At 32.7% G+C, this 16,562-nt stretch overlaps 2 protein-coding genes across 3 annotated transcripts; one reads left to right on the top strand and one right to left on the bottom strand.

Annotated features, from left to right (window-relative positions):
• The first annotated feature begins 292 nt into the window (after positions 1–292).
• On the top strand, positions 293–5,576 carry LOC132707212 (methionine--tRNA ligase, cytoplasmic). Its single transcript, XM_060678964.1, has 15 exons — positions 293–546; positions 611–888; positions 939–1,082; positions 1,142–1,386; positions 1,451–1,771; positions 1,994–2,276; positions 2,338–2,502; positions 2,555–2,774; positions 2,835–3,048; positions 3,105–3,341; positions 3,518–3,655; positions 4,189–4,375; positions 4,482–4,691; positions 5,153–5,301; positions 5,386–5,576. Exons 1-15 carry the CDS (start codon positions 432–434, stop codon positions 5,402–5,404), a joined length of 2,925 nt encoding a protein of 974 aa, XP_060534947.1. The 5' UTR covers positions 293–431; the 3' UTR covers positions 5,405–5,576.
• Positions 5,577–5,715: 139 nt separating this feature from the next.
• On the bottom strand, positions 5,716–12,365 carry LOC132705689 (uncharacterized). Of its 2 annotated transcripts, none has more exons than XM_060676475.1 (4): positions 12,258–12,365; positions 6,871–7,159; positions 6,600–6,789; positions 5,716–5,985 (listed from the first exon to the last, which is right to left on the bottom strand). In XM_060676475.1, the coding sequence occupies exons 2-4, from the start codon at positions 7,157–7,159 to the stop codon at positions 5,823–5,825; spliced, it is 642 nt and encodes a 213-aa protein (XP_060532458.1). In that variant the 5' UTR covers positions 12,258–12,365; the 3' UTR covers positions 5,716–5,822. The 2 variants fall into 2 exon arrangements, with proteins under 2 accessions (XP_060532458.1, XP_060532448.1); XM_060676465.1 differs by lacking the exon at positions 12,258–12,365 and adding an exon at positions 8,396–8,480.
• Between the last annotated feature and the right edge of the window lie 4,197 nt (positions 12,366–16,562).

Here is a 16,562-nt window from a genome sequence, read left to right as displayed (position 1 = left end):
TTCTTCTTATTTAAATATAACAACAATTACATTTACATAGAACACTCGCGCATTACCGACATATGTCGAGGAACTTTTCCATTTCGGTCTCGGTTTACTCTAAAAATTATAATGCGTTGCGTGAGTCAGCGGACCGTAAAAATAATTTACACAAAAAGATTTGGTGTTGATATTATAGCTCTATTATAAAAAAATGGTTTAAATAAATAGTCCATGTACCTATCCTTACCTATCCTCCAGTTGAAAAAGCATGAAAAGGAAGAAATTCGCTGAAATGAACATAGCTATTCGCATTAACCACAACCTCATTTTTGAAGGAAAGATATACTTAAATTATGAATTAGTGCACGTTTGCAAATGTTTTGCGATTAGCAAAAGTTATTTAAAAGAATTGATATTTTAGCTTCCAGATAATTCCCATTAAGTATACGATGCCTTTAGCCACAGAATTAAATGGAAATAAAAATAATCCAGCAATGTTGAAACTCCATATTGCACGTAATTATAGCAAAATTGACTCCGTTATTAGTTTTAACAAAAAGGAACGTGAGTATTAGGTCCCCGGTGGTAAAGTTATTCTAACTTTAAATGTTTTATTCATATATTTTAGATCCCACTTTGGAAGAGAGTAAATGGGTGCCTCATATTAAACTGGACAATGATAGGATAATATTTACTCCTAACGCCGCACTTTGGTATTTATTTCAGCCTTCAACCGAATATTCAGATAAAGTGAATGAGTATCTTGAACTAGATTCAACATTATTGTCACCAAGTTTGGCCCATGTCTTAGGCAGTAATTTGGAATCTGACAAATATAAGAGTTTGTTAACTAATGTTCTTAAAAAACTGAATGCTGATCTCCTAAATAAGTCTGTTCTTGTTGGAGTAAGTAAAGTGCATAGATTTGGATGTTTGGGTTTAATCACCTTTTTTAGGATGATGTAACAGCAGCAGATATATCATTATGGAGCACTCTGTTTCCTTTATATAGGTCAGAGAAGCTAAATAAAGATTACCTCTCAGATAATCCTAACCTAGTGAGTTGGATTCAAAAATTAGAGCTCATTGCTGAATTTAAGGTGAGAAATTAAATTTTGGTCATACCTAGTTGAATTTTGAAAACTTTATTTCCTGGTAGAATGCTGTGTCTGCAATTTTTCCACCCGGTTTCAATATTGGGGAATCCTCCTATCAAATATTGCTCCAAAGCAGTAAATTCTTTTTTTCAAATTTTGTAAAACATAAAAAAGAGTTTTCTTATGAGACAGATGTTCAGAAAAATGAAATTGATTCTATCTCAGTCGAAGAACTTGAAGCTGCCGCGAAGGCTTGGCAAAAAACAGGAGATCAATTACCCAAACTAAAAACACCAGAAACAATAATGTAAGCAAAAATAGCTAAATTTAGTGTAAGGAAAACCTTTATTCTAGCCTATTCTTTTTTATAGCGTTCCTAAGACAAATGAAAAAAACATTTTTATCACCTCGGCACTGCCATATGTAAACAATGTCCCTCATCTAGGTAATATTATTGGATGTGTACTCTCCGCTGATGTGTTTGCAAGATTCTGTCGATTGTGCAACTACAACACAATTTTTGTCAGTGGCACTGATGAATATGGCACTGCCACTGAAACAAAGGCCTTAGAGGAAGGATTGTCATGTCAAGCAATTTGTGATAAGTATTACAAAATTCATGAGGAAATCTATAAATGGTTTAACATCAGTTTTGATACTTTTGGAAGGACATCAGCACCAGAACAGAAAGAGTAAATATATTTAAGAGATACCTATATCCAGCCTGTCTTTTGTTCACAAAAAATTTTAGTTTAATGTACAAAATGTAGTGCTTTAAATACAATATCTTCATTGAAACATAATAATAGTTGAGAGTAACAGCAAATTTTTGAAGTCAATGGAAATTGGAAATGTTATGTAAATAGTCTAATAAAAATGTAATGATTTAGCTGATACCTGATTGTGTTGTTTAGGTTAGTTCAGGAGCTATTCTTAGAATTAAACCACAATGGTTTTATGTTTACTCAGTCAGTGGAGCAGCTACATTGCGAGAAATGTAATCGTTACTTAGCTGACAGATTTGTAGAAGGTGGATGTCCAAATATTGGTTGTACTTATCTGGATGCCCGTGGTGATCAATGTGATGGCTGTGGAAAATTGGTCAATGCTGTGGAATTGAAAAATCCTCGTTGTAAAGTTTGTGGAAATACTCCAAAATTGACAACATCCAACCAATTTTTTATTGACTTACCTAAAGTAAATGAACACATTGTTACTTAATGAATTTATGTTCTTTGCTTATGTATTGAATTTTTAGTTGGAACCACTGTTGCATCACTGGTTAAAATTTTCCAGTCCTGGATGGTCTTACAATGCAGATGTTATAACTCGATCTTGGTTAAAAGAAGGTCTTAAGCCTAGGTGTATTACTAGGGATTTAAAGTGGGGTGTACCTGTTCCAATAGATGGATATAGGGATAAGGTAAAGATTCACAAACAAATCTACTACTTTGTAATAATTTCTTAATTTGTAGGTTTTTTATGTGTGGTTTGACGCTCCGATCGGATACATGTCGATAACAAAATCATATACCAAAGATTTTGAAAAATGGTGGAAACCTTCAAAAAATACTGAGATTACATTGTATCAGTTTATGGCGAAAGATAATGTTCCCTTTCACTCAGTATTGTTTCCCGCAATGTTATTGGGTGTTAATAAAGGATATTTAACGGTGTCCCATATTTGGGCAACAGGTATGTGTATTCGTAAAAGTCATATTTCTATACATTGCATTTTTGTTTTTTGTCCGTTAGAGTACTTAAATTACGAAGATGGCAAATTTTCAAAGTCTCGTGGGGTTGGTGTATTTGGAAATGATGCAAGGAATACTGGAATACCCAGTGATGTATGGAGATTTTATTTACTTTCTATTAGACCAGAGACGCAAGATTCAAGCTTTAGTTGGATAGATTTAGTAACAAAAAACAACTCTGAATTATTAAACAATTTAGGAAACTTTGTCAATAGGTATTTAATTCCAGTTTTTTAGTCTTATCATACTAATGATACTCTACTTGTTTAAGGGCTCTTGTTTTTGCTAAAAATAGTTTTGGCAAACAAATTCCGAACATGGAGCTGACTCAGGAAGATTTTTCTTTATTGGCTCTTTGTACTAGGGAATTTAAAAGCTACACGTCGTCTTTGGAAAAGGGAAAATTAAGAGATGGTCTTAAGTACATTCTTCAGATCTCAAAACATGGAAATCAGTATATACAAGTGAACCAGCCATGGGTTTTAGTTAAAGGGAGCAAGACAGATAAGTAAGTAACATAAAACAAAATTCTGCATATCTGAATTTTTTCACACATCTTCTGGATATTCTCTGCTCCAGGCTTTTCCTGTTCCTGAAAAGAAGATATTTGGCCAAATTTTTTTAGTAGTTTTTAAAAAATTTGAGACATTGAAATCTGTTAATTTATGTTGGTTGATGATATAGGTCAAGGGCTGGAACAGTGGTTGGTGTATGCTGCAATTTGGCTTGTCTTATTGCCACTTTGATAGAGCCATATATGCCAGATACTAGTGCAAACCTGAAGAGACAGTTGAATTGTAAAAGTTTTGTTATTGATCCCAGGTGAGAAAAAAAATATTAGATGTTTCGTGAGGTAAAAAGTATTTTTGTGTAGTCCATTAAAGAACTATTATTTGTTTCTCAACCTGTTTTATAACTGTTATGGTTTTATTTAGTTTTAATAGTAATTGCACCAGTTAATCTCTGTATCAGTAGTAGTTTTATATGTGTAGCGCCTATTGCACAAATCAACTTTTAATTATACAGGATGTTTTAAAAAACATGCGCTAACGCTCCTCCGGAGATTCGTCATTCAAAAAAACGGAAAAAGGTTATATAGGTTTTCCAGATTTTATTTTTTTGCTTGAAGCAAGGCCAGATACTGTACTTTTAGTGCCTGATACAAAATAAATAACAAGAACTCTAAAAAAATGCGGTACTATTTGTTAACTATTATTTAAAAAAAACGTTTTTTTTTTTAAAATAGCTCTTTCTGACCTACATTTATGTGTACTTTTTCGTTTTTGTTGTATGACATATCTTGCTCTTTTGGTTTGCCCCCAACTTGCATAGGAATAACATATATTATTATAAAGTAATCCAGAAATAGTGAACCTTTTACCGGCTGGTCATCAGTTAGACAATCCTGCACCCTTGTTCACCAAAATTGAACCTTCAGTGGTTGAGGAACTGAGAAAAAAATTCGCTGGAAAACAAGAAACTAAATTGCCTTCTCAAACAGATGTTGATATTGGAAACCTCGAACAACAAATTGTTCTACAAGTAGGTATCCATTTCTTCATCAATCAATAGAATCTGAAACTGGGACATTTTTGGAACACACTAAATCATGTCTTTAATGTGTTTGTGTGCCAATGTGTGATTTTAGGGTGATAAAGTTAGATTACTTAAATCAAGTGGTGCCGACAAAAGTGTTTGGCAGCCTGAAGTTCAAACTTTGCTTGAACTTAAGAAGAAAATGGAGACTGTTAAAAAACAAACAAAGTCGAAAGTGATGAATAATACAAAAACTGAAACTGTGGACGGACGTGGGAATGATATAGAAATAGAAAATTTAGAAGAGAAAATTGCCAAGCAGGTAAATTGTAGACCTGGATGCTCATGCATTTATTTTTTCCGCTTGAAAAGTTAATTTTTATAGCATTATTGTTCTGCTGATGCTCTGCAATAATTGTTTACAGCTATGTGAGATAAAAAATTCAATATCCTTTAATAGCAAAAGATAAAAGAATAATTTGCTTGGCAAAGCATTTTTGATTGTTTTGCACCTAAGGAATGCAGGTTTTGCAATTTGCAGCATTAAAGTAATTCTAAGCATAATCAAAAATTATTTTCTAACTGTGACTAATTTTAATATTTTTTATTTCTTCTTTTTTTTTTCTTCTCTTTTATGGCATGCATTGACTTTTTTAATTTTCGTTTTGGTCGGTTTTGGTTAGTCAGTGGCAGTTATATTCCTGCCTGTTGCAGTTGATTAAGGGATAAAATAAAAGCCCATCCTTTTCAATATTGTTGTTAATATTAGTGCTTTGTTTGTAGGGTTCTGTAGTAAGGAAACTTAAAGAAAGCGGTGCTGAAAAATCAGTGTGGCTGCCTGAGGTTAATAAGTTGTTGGCGTTTAAAACTGAATTGGCTGCTGTGACAGGTGTTCCCATCCAGGCCAATCAGACTAATAAAAAAAGTAAAAAGTAAAATCAAAGTTTGATAACGCAAAACTTGTCAAATGTGTTATATTGTAACTTCTATAAAATAATTATAAATATCAATTTTAGCATTTATCGCCGTAAATGAAAAGAAAAGTTATGACAAATCTGGAAATTTACAAATGGTTGCATATTTTCCTGTTTTTTGTTCTCTCGTTGAACACTGTATTAATGAAATTGGTGCTTTTGGATGTAACATTATTTATTTCCTTTTCACTATTTATTTGATTGTCAATTTTGTATGTAAAGCCTTATGTCGATGTTTGTGTTTTATTGCAAGCCCCAAGGGTATAGTATAATTGCGGGATGGCGGTACCTGATGGAATACATGGATATACATGAATTAAATATTTGTATTAATAATAATGCATTTATTTACAAAATCAGTATAAACTGGAACACAAACTATGTGAACATACATCCTCAAACAGTAAGGCTACTTATGGCAGCAAAAATATAGCCAAATTGTCTTAAATGGCAAAAACGATTCAACTTTTTTAAAGCCTTCAGCGCCCTCCAAATACTTTGAGCAAACTCATCATTATTCTTTTTGTATATGGACATAGCTTATAAAATTTCATGCACTGATATGGGTATTTCACCAAATTACCATTTTCAAGCGACTCACGGAGTTCCTGACCGGCATATGACGTTTCGTTTACCGAATCTCTAAAATAAAAACATTAATTGAGTAATATTCCAGTTTTGAAGAGCAGTGAGTCATGGACTGCCATATGTATTATTGGTTAGTATTTGGTTATTTTTTAAATCTTAAGCATTTAACTCATAAAAAATAGAATTCATAAGTTTTCTATAAAAAATATATATATGGTGAGGTTAAAATTTTAATGTCTTAATTGCCCGTGAAAACGCTTTTGGTGACTTGTTTTCATGTGATCATTGCACAAAATGTCCTATACAAGCCCGGAACGTAGCATTTATTATATTTTCTAGTGAATACTACTTTTTTTTATTTAACTTTATTATTATTTATTTAATTACATAACTAACTGGTTTAGTCATTTTTTAGATACTACTGCCGTGCTGCTGCGAATTATCCTTGATTTTTATTTTATTTCTTATTCAAGCTATACATAATTCCCAATATGCCACGTTGCCAAGTCGTTTCCTAATCGCCAAAAAGGTTATGCAAAACAACTTTTGACACGAGCAAATTAAATTTTATTGAATGCGAATCTGTGAGAAGCAACTAAGAAAAATATATAATGTGGACTTATGTGGACAAATTTTTGCCAGTCATTAAAAATGTTTTACTCTTTTACCTGCTTAATTTTAAAATAATTCTTTCTTCCTTCGTTAAATTTGATTCTTTGGATGCAGCCAATTGACATATAAAGCTTCTCGCGCAACTTGCAGGATCACGTGATATCACCAATCCCCAGTCAATCTTCGATTTGTGGGAATCTTTGATCTCTCGGACTGACCTCCTATTGTAATATTGTATTTCCTGTTCTAAAAGGCAAGCGTTTTATTTAAAAACCAATTTTTATTAACATAAAAATTCTCGTTTGGTCCTTATTTAACAGAACTCACCGCCATAAGCAGATTGCTCTTGTTGTTGCTGTGGACCGCTGGATAGCCCCAAATTACGAAGTAATCCTCCACCACCTAATCCATTAATTAGTGTCGCACTTCCTAATCCGCTAGTACTGGTACCTAGGCCGCCAGTTTGCATGATACTGTTTAAATCCTGAGCCAACGTATGTATCATCCACAGTCCTGCCAAGCCCAGTCCTGCTAGGATTACTAGCTTTACAAAGCTATAAGCTTTTGCAACAGATAAGATGACAAAGAGGACCAGAAGATGTAGCAAAGTGCGCATCTATAAACAAGTTGTTACAGTTAAATAACATAAAATTATTATATAATTTACAACTTTCAGAAATAATCTTTTCACTTCTCTGGGTTTTGTAGTCTTTTGAAATAACGTTTTTTTTGTTATTAAATTGTCTTGTGTTCTACGACCAGAGTCGCTTGACTTTTCTAAATTCGGAGTGTTAGGTTGTCTGTGAATACATCTAGTTTTTTTCGTGCCATCGAAAAGCGTGTGACGTACCATGAACAAAATATTAAATTTTTCCGACCTCTCAGCTTTATTTCAAGTTTCTGATCAAATATAGTATATATAAAATATAATTGTTAGTTGCTACACGACACTTTTTTTCTAATGTCATTCCGAATGATCAAAAGAGAACAATCCAACAAGTTGGTTTCAAAAATCGCCATGTATATTTGAAGAAAACTGTAACAGCCATGGTTTTATTCGAAACTGGGCAAGCCATAATAAATTATTTATATTAGCCTAATGAAAATAGTTATAAATGAACAAAGGTTTAAAGGTTTTCTTGAACATTATGTATATCGGGTGTTTCAAATTCGTTTCGTACCATTGTTATTCAGGAAACGGTAGACGGATTTGGGGAAAGTTGTGTTGAAAAAATTGAAATATCTTTGTTACGTCCGGATATATAGCGAAAAAACGGCTTTTATAACGTCGAAATACATTTCCATTCAAATCTTTTGAACTTGTTTTGACGAAGTAAACTATTCCGTTCAATGTTTCATTTTTTTTAACCATCATCAACTTTAATTTTTCTTCTGGATATTGGATGTTTTGAAAGGCTCCTTTTTTATGCTTGCTGCTTAATACACGAATTAGTGAATCAGTTTATCAACATTTTGCATTATTCTACTTTTTCTACAGCCACATTTTAAAACAAGATAATTTCAAACACGAGAATGCTGACCCAGCGGAGCATTTATTCAAATAAAAACGTTATTTTTTTCATTTCCCCTGGATTTAGGAAATGGAAATGGTCATCCCTACAATTTTGTGACGTACACAATTTTCAATTTGAATAGTCGATTTCGAGGCGTAAAGATTGAAAATGCCGAGTGATTGGCGAATCATCTACTAGATATCGATCGACAAACGAATCATCTGGAATGTTTTATAACATTTTTCGATTAATGAATCACTGCGTTAAACATTGCTTTGCACATTTCCACATGCACATGTTAATCCACATCGAAATCTATATTTTTGTTCAATTCTCACCATCATTCTCTCAATAAATGCGCCATAAATGATTTTCTTAGTCGCGTTTTTTTATTCCTTCCGCAAGTAAAGATGAATTCATCATCAACATGCGTTTCGTTAACATCATTGGCTTTTCAGACAACTAATCTTATTAAATCGATATGTTATGCAGCGCAATTTCTAAGCAATTGGGAATCATGCGGTACACTTTCTTAGGCTGGGTGGAGGTAATTTGAACTGCTTTTGTTCTTATTGCAGCAAGTCTGCATTGCGCTTTCCTCGTTTACGTAACGTTCCGATTTATTAATTTATGGTAAAGAGTAACACCTCGGTGGACGCACGAAAAATTAGAAGGAAACGGGAAATGCATAGAAGAACAAGCATTTACATTAATGCATTATTTTTTTGTATTTTTGTTTTCGTTTTTTTTTCTTCTTATTACGCGACGTAGCTAGTGGCTAGCGGCAATCAAATTACGCTATACTTTCATTATAAACTAGATTTTACATTTAATAACGCTTACGAGAGGCCACTTTCGCCGAGTTATGATTTTTAAAGCTATAGGTATCGTTAGTACTTAAAATATGGGAGGTGTTTTATATAAGTATAGTAAGTAATAATACTTATTCACCGGCAAAATTTATTTATTGTTTTGATAAATTTTGATAGCACGTATTTTTTTTCTAGCGCCTGTTTAAAAAAGTGAAATAGAAATAGAACAAGAAAAATGTGAACGTAAATTTAACTTCTCTTCAATGAATCAAAAATAAACATGGTATTCCATAATAAAATTTGAAAATTTGATTTTTCTGTTGATAACTATTAAACTTATGGTTTTAAAAATATATGCATACCGTTAAATTTCACGTAAAAAGGTGCTTTGGAAAGAAATATAAAATTTTACATATCAAAAAAGTTTCAGCGAAAATCAGCGCTCCGCGCGCGTTTGTCAAACTTGTTGCACAATTGGCTATTTATAATGTTAATAGGAAGTTTTACTTATTGGCAAATGCAGCTATTAATTTAATTTAATTATTAATATTAAGTTCAATGATGCCCCCGGAAGGCACTTGAACTAATATTTTCTAAATCTGGTTTTTATTTTGGAACCACGTAGTGATCATTATAGAAATTGATTGTGGTTATTTAATAGTTTATCCGTACAATATAACAATTTTTATGTTATTATAACGTTAGTGTTTTTAAACGATTTAGTATTTTCAAATTTCATACTACTGTACTGACCTAATTCTACACAAAACACTTCGTTCGGTTTCAGAAACAAAATTTATAACAAAATCAAAAATTAACAAATAATACGAGTTGTGTCCATGAAATCTCGGATATTTTGATTAACTCAGAAACTGTGTGTTTAATTTGTGTGCGGCAAAACTACGCTTGCTGCAAACTGCAAACCTTCCGCTGGTTTCAGTTGAAGTTTGAAGTCGATAATTCGTTTGGTATGGTGTAAAGTTAGAGGGAGACGATTGTGAAGGTCTGCTTGTGTTTTATTGTCAAATTTCAAGTACTTATGTTGACGCACCTCGTAATTTATCTACGCCATTACTACTCACGACAATTCATCAATTGATATTTATTTGACAGATCGCAAAATTAAAACGAAAAAATAATTGTGGTGTACCAATAGCCTTTCTATTGGGACTCTTATTATGCCCTTGTCATGAGCTGAGAGAACTTAAATAAAGCTATGTTGGAATGAGGTTCTTCTCCATAGCGACAGATATATAAACTTCTTATCTTCCTGCGCCGGTTTCTACCATTTCTTTATTTAAACTGTCATTTACCTAATAAAGTCCCTCCAGAGTTTATGTTTAAATGTTACACTTGGATAAGGACAAAGATTTACCTACTATGCCTCAATGGACGTATTGGTCCTGGGATCATTACTAGAAAAACGAGCAGCGTCCATTCAAATCCAGATATCTCCACTTAAATGTGAATCGAACAGATTTAAATATTAAAATTAGCAAAGTAAATATTTATAGTTCAGTATAAACCAAACATGGTTTTCCATGTTTTTCTTGAAAATAATACGTAAGGATATAGTATCTTTTTTTTAGGAACGTTCCTCTTATAATTTAAAAGGAGTTTTAACTTTTCCATTTTTCCCCATTTATACACATAATAGATAACGGCAGACTCCCTCGTAACTACGAAAATCAAGTCCAATATTTCAGTTTTCTGCAAATAGAATATTTTCTTGAAAATCGAAAAAGAGATATGCCTCTAGAAATAATCAGAAAGCAGTAGCTGAAGAAGGGAAAGTGTAATTAAATACATATATAAAATCATTTTAGGTCCGCATAGAGCAACAATGTGCAAACGTTTATAATATTGATACTATCTGTGCTGCTTCCAGTTAATGTTGATTCAGAATTTTAACGAGAAGATTTAAATTTAGATAAGCAGTCACCATGAGTTGCATTGTTTAAAATATTTATATCAATCTGTAGCTCTATAGCACCGTTTGATATGTATCTATTTGATGTATATAGAGAGTAATAAAGCTGTCGAAATTAAGATTAGTTTTTTAGTAAATCGATACAACTTTCCCAAAAAAAAAACGAACCTATGTGCATTTTATAGGGTCTTTCAACACGAATAGAATATCAGCATATTCTTTGTATAAAAAGATTTCAGATTTGTCAACAAAGGTCTAACAAAGTTTTGCTTACTTTGGTTTTTCATTAGTCATACTAATACTTCTTTCTTTTTCAGTATTCAGTAGCAATTATTAGTGAGTTCATTTAAGTAATATTCTTAATAACAAATTAATAGTCGGGTATTACTTGGTCCATATAAATGTGTAAATATCTTGAAAACGGTTTAAAACACATATTGAAGGACCTTTTTTAGTTACTTACTTATTAAATTTGACAATGTACAAAAAAATGTGATGGTATTTTTGCAAAAAAGTGTGTGCACGAGGTGCTATCTACAAATTATTTGGTTACAATTATTTTATCTACAAAACTGATTACACCATCTAATTTCTAATTCCCGAAAACCTTCACATCGGAATATTCATGCCTATATTTTTAAAATTGTGAACATAAGTAATAAAAAAACAAAAAAGGAAAATTACTTTAATCACCGCAAGTTTTGACTTTATTTGACAAATCGCAATGTTTTGATACAAAGAACATGCTAGTATTCTATGATCCATTCATTTTCATTTTCAAACACACTGTAAGTTATTCGGCATAATTTTCTGTCGGGGAAGGAATACTAGAAAAACGGTTCAAAATTTAGTTATAGTCCTGAATATTTTTAAGACGGCTATAATCTATACCTATATTAGGTGCTAATTTTTCAATTTAACTGGAACTTCTAGACATATGAATTATATAAGATTGCTGTCTCTCCGTTCATACTTTTAAAAATTACACGCAAAATGGAAACCCTAGTTTCACCATCGTATTTAGGGTTAAAAAACGTAATATATATATATATATATATATATATATATATATATATATATATATATATATATATATATATATATATATATATATATGCAAGGAGTCTCATGGTCATAGAACATTAGACGTTTTGAGAAAACGAAAAGTAAAAATTTTTTGAAAATTTCAAGTCAATCTTAGAAAAATATTACAACAACTAAAAGTCATACCTGTGCAAAATCACATGAACAAAAAAATTGGGTTGAGATTTCAAATGAATTAATAGCATATTTAATAAAATAATTTTATTTACCGACAATAAACACCAATTAGGTAAAATCACATCAGTTTATCAAAAGAAGTTTCAGGGAATAAATTTTATCAATAAAAATAATAAGGTAGTTGTTTCTGGCTGTAATATATAGGAGGTACTATTAAGGTAAAAAAAGTAAACTTACCTTGATTTAATAGGGTGGAATTTACGTTTGATTGCGCAATTACTTTTAATCAGAGCACTAAGAAACTACATTTTGATTACGGAATTGCTCAGGCCCGATTTATAAGCTCGGTTTGCCGCCAAGATAGCTGGGAAAGTAGCGAAAGTATATTCTCATGTTTTAAACGTTTAAACAGGAATTCCAGCTACCAATGTTCGCTATGTTGTAAACTGGTGATTTGATAACGGATAACGAAATGAAAATTAAAGTAGTCCTAAAATTTGTTGCATACGACTTACAATCACCGTTGAGTGGTTTGAAAAAAGTCAAAATTCGTTGCAATTTTGCATCAAGATGCCTGGGAATTTTTTGCATTGTCGGTGAATCTGCCAGAGTACTTGTTTTTACTAATTTTGAATTAGTTAATAATAAAAATAGTATAGTTTGTAAATGTTCAAAATGTACTAGTTACTTAGTTATTGTTGTTTGCTAAAAACAAATAAAAATCATGAAAATATTATAAAAATGAAAAATATTTTTGATTCTAATGTCCGTCACTCGTCATTGTACAGTTATATTTTTGGTGATCTAGTCGTGTTGTTTAATTAAGAACAATGACTGTATGGCAAATATGAGAGTTAATAATAACAATAATAATAATTGTTTTTGTCAATCTGAGAGCACTTCAAAATAAGGCTTGCATCAATTTTCGTCTTTCAACCGTTTTAGATAAAAATCTGAAAATGTGTTTACGGCTCGTCAGTGCAAGTTTGAAAGAAATTTTAGTGTAATTAGCTTATAGTACATTTTATTTGTTTTAAAAATTTGTCCTATTGATATGTATTTAAGTAGAGTTACTACTACTCCCTTCTTTAAAATACGAATTATACACTAGCGAGGGGAAAGTGTAATTTTTGTTACCTACGGCTACGAGCCACTTCGGATATTTCCGGGATTTATCCACGGGTTCGGGAGTTTTCGGAAATATTACCTACGGTTTAAGTTTTGACGTCCGTCAATTCTGACAGTCATGTCAGACGTCACTCGGAATGTATTAATGTTAAGTTTGGTATGCAACATGTTTGATTTAAAAAAAAAACTTGTAGATAACTCTAGCCGTGAGTAGAATTCTTTTCGCGTATCCGGGTATATCTCGAGATATTTTTCGACGCTGAAGAGCTTCGTGGGGCCCCCGCTGCTTTGATGACTTCAGCAGAAAAATATCAACATCCGCTACTGTAAGTTTAATAGGCAAGTGTATAACCATGCCGAGGAATCAAGAGCAGTATGACATGGGCAACGCCGCTACAGAAAAACGGTAATTGTTGAACTTTAACGTTATTTAGTTCCTTTGTAGTAAACACAAGGTATTACAGTATATTTTGTCGCCATTTATAGGGTTGTCCATTAAAAAGAAAACGACATTTACTTTTTCGTTTACAATTGTTTACAAAGCCTTATCACTATTATATTGGGTTCATATATTATTAAAACAAGTGAATTATGTTGACAGTCAAGATAAATTTTTTGGTTTTTAAGAAATCATTTCATACACCTTGTCAAAAGCTGTTTTGACTTGTTTTTTTTTTGGTAAGTATATTTCAAATAGCAGTGAAATTAAAAAACATTTTTCCTTCCCAGGGAAGGCCTTTTGATCAATTTAATTTTTATTAAGTTTTTCAGAAAATCGGATACCCATCATACTGCTCGGCAGATCGATATCTATCGGTAAAAATTGTCCACAAAGAACCAGATCCAACAAAAAAGATTCTTCAATTTAAGCGACGTCTACAATTTTCCTTTTCTGGCTATCAAAGGTTTTTTTTTATAGAGTCACAATACCTCTTTTGGCTGCCTAGATATATGGGACTTTTAAACAAATACCCTTTTTGTACTCCCGTCTGTAAAATACATAATTACACACTGATCTAGCATGCGGGAAGCGTCACTTTACCACGTCAGTTTCTTTTCCCACGGATCAGAGCCATTTCGGACATTTCCGGGATTCTACCGCACGACTTTGGGAGCAATCGGATGTTTTCGGAGATATTTCCCACGCTTTGAATTTCGACGTTTGTCAATTCTGACAGCCATTCAGTGAATGTATTCGTGTTTTGCGAAAATGTACCCAAAAACTAACGGTCGTAGAAAAAGTATAGTATGCAACACGTTCGGTAAACTTTCTGACTCACTCGTTTATTAAACACTCGCTCCGCTCGTGTCAAATGCCGTTTACCGCACTTGTTGCATAATATACTATTATATATCTGAAATCAGAAAAAAAAAAGAAATAATGTTCGCAGATTACACAACCTGTCAAATTTTGATATTTTGAACCAAACATTCACTTACGACTGAAAAAATATATATGGAGGAAGTAGCGGGGTCGATTTGCTACCCATACTTAATCAAACTGACCACCCTTTAGTTTTTCTAGCTATACTTGTCGACTAATCGCATTTTTTCTATTGTTACAGAGGTAGGTGGATGAGATTGTAAGGGTGTTCGTGCGAATAATACTTTTTGGTTAGTGTCCCCGTGGGAGGGCCAGTAACCATGAATTGAGTAGTGGTGATACTTTTTGGTTAGTTATGGTGATTTTGGTTAGTGCCCCCCGTGGGAGGGCCAGTAACCATGAATTGAGTAGTGGTGAAGCTAACAACCCATATAATCTAATAAACTTATGGTGCAACGATCCAACTCATACAGTACCGGTCGGTAAACTGGGTGGTCGAGCAGGCGCTAATCGACCGTCAGACAGCGAGTGCGGAGCGTTACTTGTAGGAAATCAGGCGAGTACAGCATGATGGAAAATAATCACAGGGAACTAGATTATGACGCACAGAGAAACAACTCTCGTCACCTAGCAATAAAAAGAAAGACAAGCCACAGTAACGGCTGCAGCAGAACTTGAATACCTGATTTGGGAGAATGAAAACAAAAGAATAAAAGAAATAGCCCAAAGAGTAAAAAGAGGAGCAGAAATTTTGTAATGTCAATCCACAGAGGACTATTTTTTGGGACCTCGATAGTCTAGCGGTTAAGGCCGGAGTCTCCGGTTCGAATCCCACCGTCGCGACGGATGTTGCTGTGATGTGCTTGTTCGACATGTTTCAAATGAAATACGAATCGTTCTGGCAAACTGCGTAATAGCAGTACCAAAAATATAAAAAAAAGTAAATTTTTTTTGGGAGCGACAGTTAAGGCCTCCCGCACAGGAATAACTTTTCTTTGACACTGCACGTTTGTACCATTGCGTTGTATATTTCTTAGAAACTGTCGGCAACAGTTGATTCGCCGGCGGAATAGAATGTCTCAATTTTTTAGTTGCTCCTCATTCATCCGCGGGGTTCCATATAAACCTCTATATTCTATTTCGGCAAGAAAATAAGTTGCCACAAAAAGTTGTTCATCGATGTTTGGAAAATATGTGTGAGTTTTGCGATAATAACGGTGTAATGCTGCCGTGGCAGTCCCAAATCCTTTGTTTTAAATCCTAATGTGTGATATTCAGATAGCACACAACATCCACTAGATATATCAAATTAGTAAAGAAAAAACAACGCGCCAAAAACGTTATAACCCGTTAATAAGGGTAAAATTTCATAAGAGGTGCAAAAAGTTTCTATATTAAGTCAATAATTTTAAGCTGTTTTCGAACACTATTGCAATAATAATAAATATTATTGAATTAAATTATACTTTTAATATCGTTAAAAAATAAAATAAAAAAGGAGTAATAACAATAAATAAATTAAATAACTTAAAATTTATTAAAAAAGACAACAGAACGGCCATACAGAGAAAACTAGACATGTATAAAATCATATGTTAATCAAATGCAATACACAATTAAAATCTCATTTAGTTATTTTTGATTAGTATCTTTCTTTTCATATCAAGTTACATAAATTGACCAAAGTAAATTAATAAATAGAAGAAATAAAAACACAAAAAATCTGAATATTGTAACCAACCTTACGATGTTTACCAACCAACATTGCCGCTGACAGATAGTTAATGCAATTTACAGATTGGATATATTTTGTCAAAATATGCCCAAGTTCCAAGTTAAATTTTAAAAGTAAATAGGAAAAGGAAAATAAGGCAGAGGATCAGTGCGTGAAATTTAGCGGCGTGCAAATGAATAAATAAAACACCGTCCGTCCATTCGACGCGTGAGACTGAATCGACAAGTCGCTCCTTCTGTTTTTAACCTAAGAGTCTAATCTCAACTTTTCGGTTCAAGTAGGTCTTTTGATGTTTTCCAAAGGAAACTAAGAAACTTCGTGTCATTTTCTTATCACGAATTGAGAAAATGAGACT

Source organism: Cylas formicarius, unplaced genomic scaffold (genome assembly GCF_029955315.1).
Source record: "Cylas formicarius isolate icCylForm1 unplaced genomic scaffold, icCylForm1.1 PGA_scaffold_10__41_contigs__length_53128322, whole genome shotgun sequence".
Classification (NCBI taxonomy): domain Eukaryota; kingdom Metazoa; phylum Arthropoda; class Insecta; order Coleoptera; family Brentidae; genus Cylas; species Cylas formicarius.
The sequence above is the reverse complement of the archived record's forward strand: the minus strand, read 5'-3'. Positions and strand labels throughout refer to the sequence as shown.

Coding starts and splice junctions, on each gene's coding strand:
- LOC132707212 (XM_060678964.1), top strand. CDS start 432: ATGCCTTTAGCCACAGAATTAAATGGAAATAAAAATAATCCAGCAATG. Junction 1,083..1,141: donor AGCTCATTGCTGAATTTAAG/GTGAGAAATTAA, acceptor ATTTCCTGGTAG/AATGCTGTGTCTGCAATTTT. Junction 1,387..1,450: donor AAAACACCAGAAACAATAAT/GTAAGCAAAAAT, acceptor TCTTTTTTATAG/CGTTCCTAAGACAAATGAAA.
- LOC132705689 (XM_060676465.1), bottom strand. Junction 6,790..6,870: donor AGAGCAATCTGCTTATGGCG/GTGAGTTCTGTT, acceptor CTTGCCTTTTAG/AACAGGAAATACAATATTAC. Junction 5,986..6,599: donor ATTATTTTAAAATTAAGCAG/GTAAAAGAGTAA, acceptor TTTTTATTTTAG/AGATTCGGTAAACGAAACGT.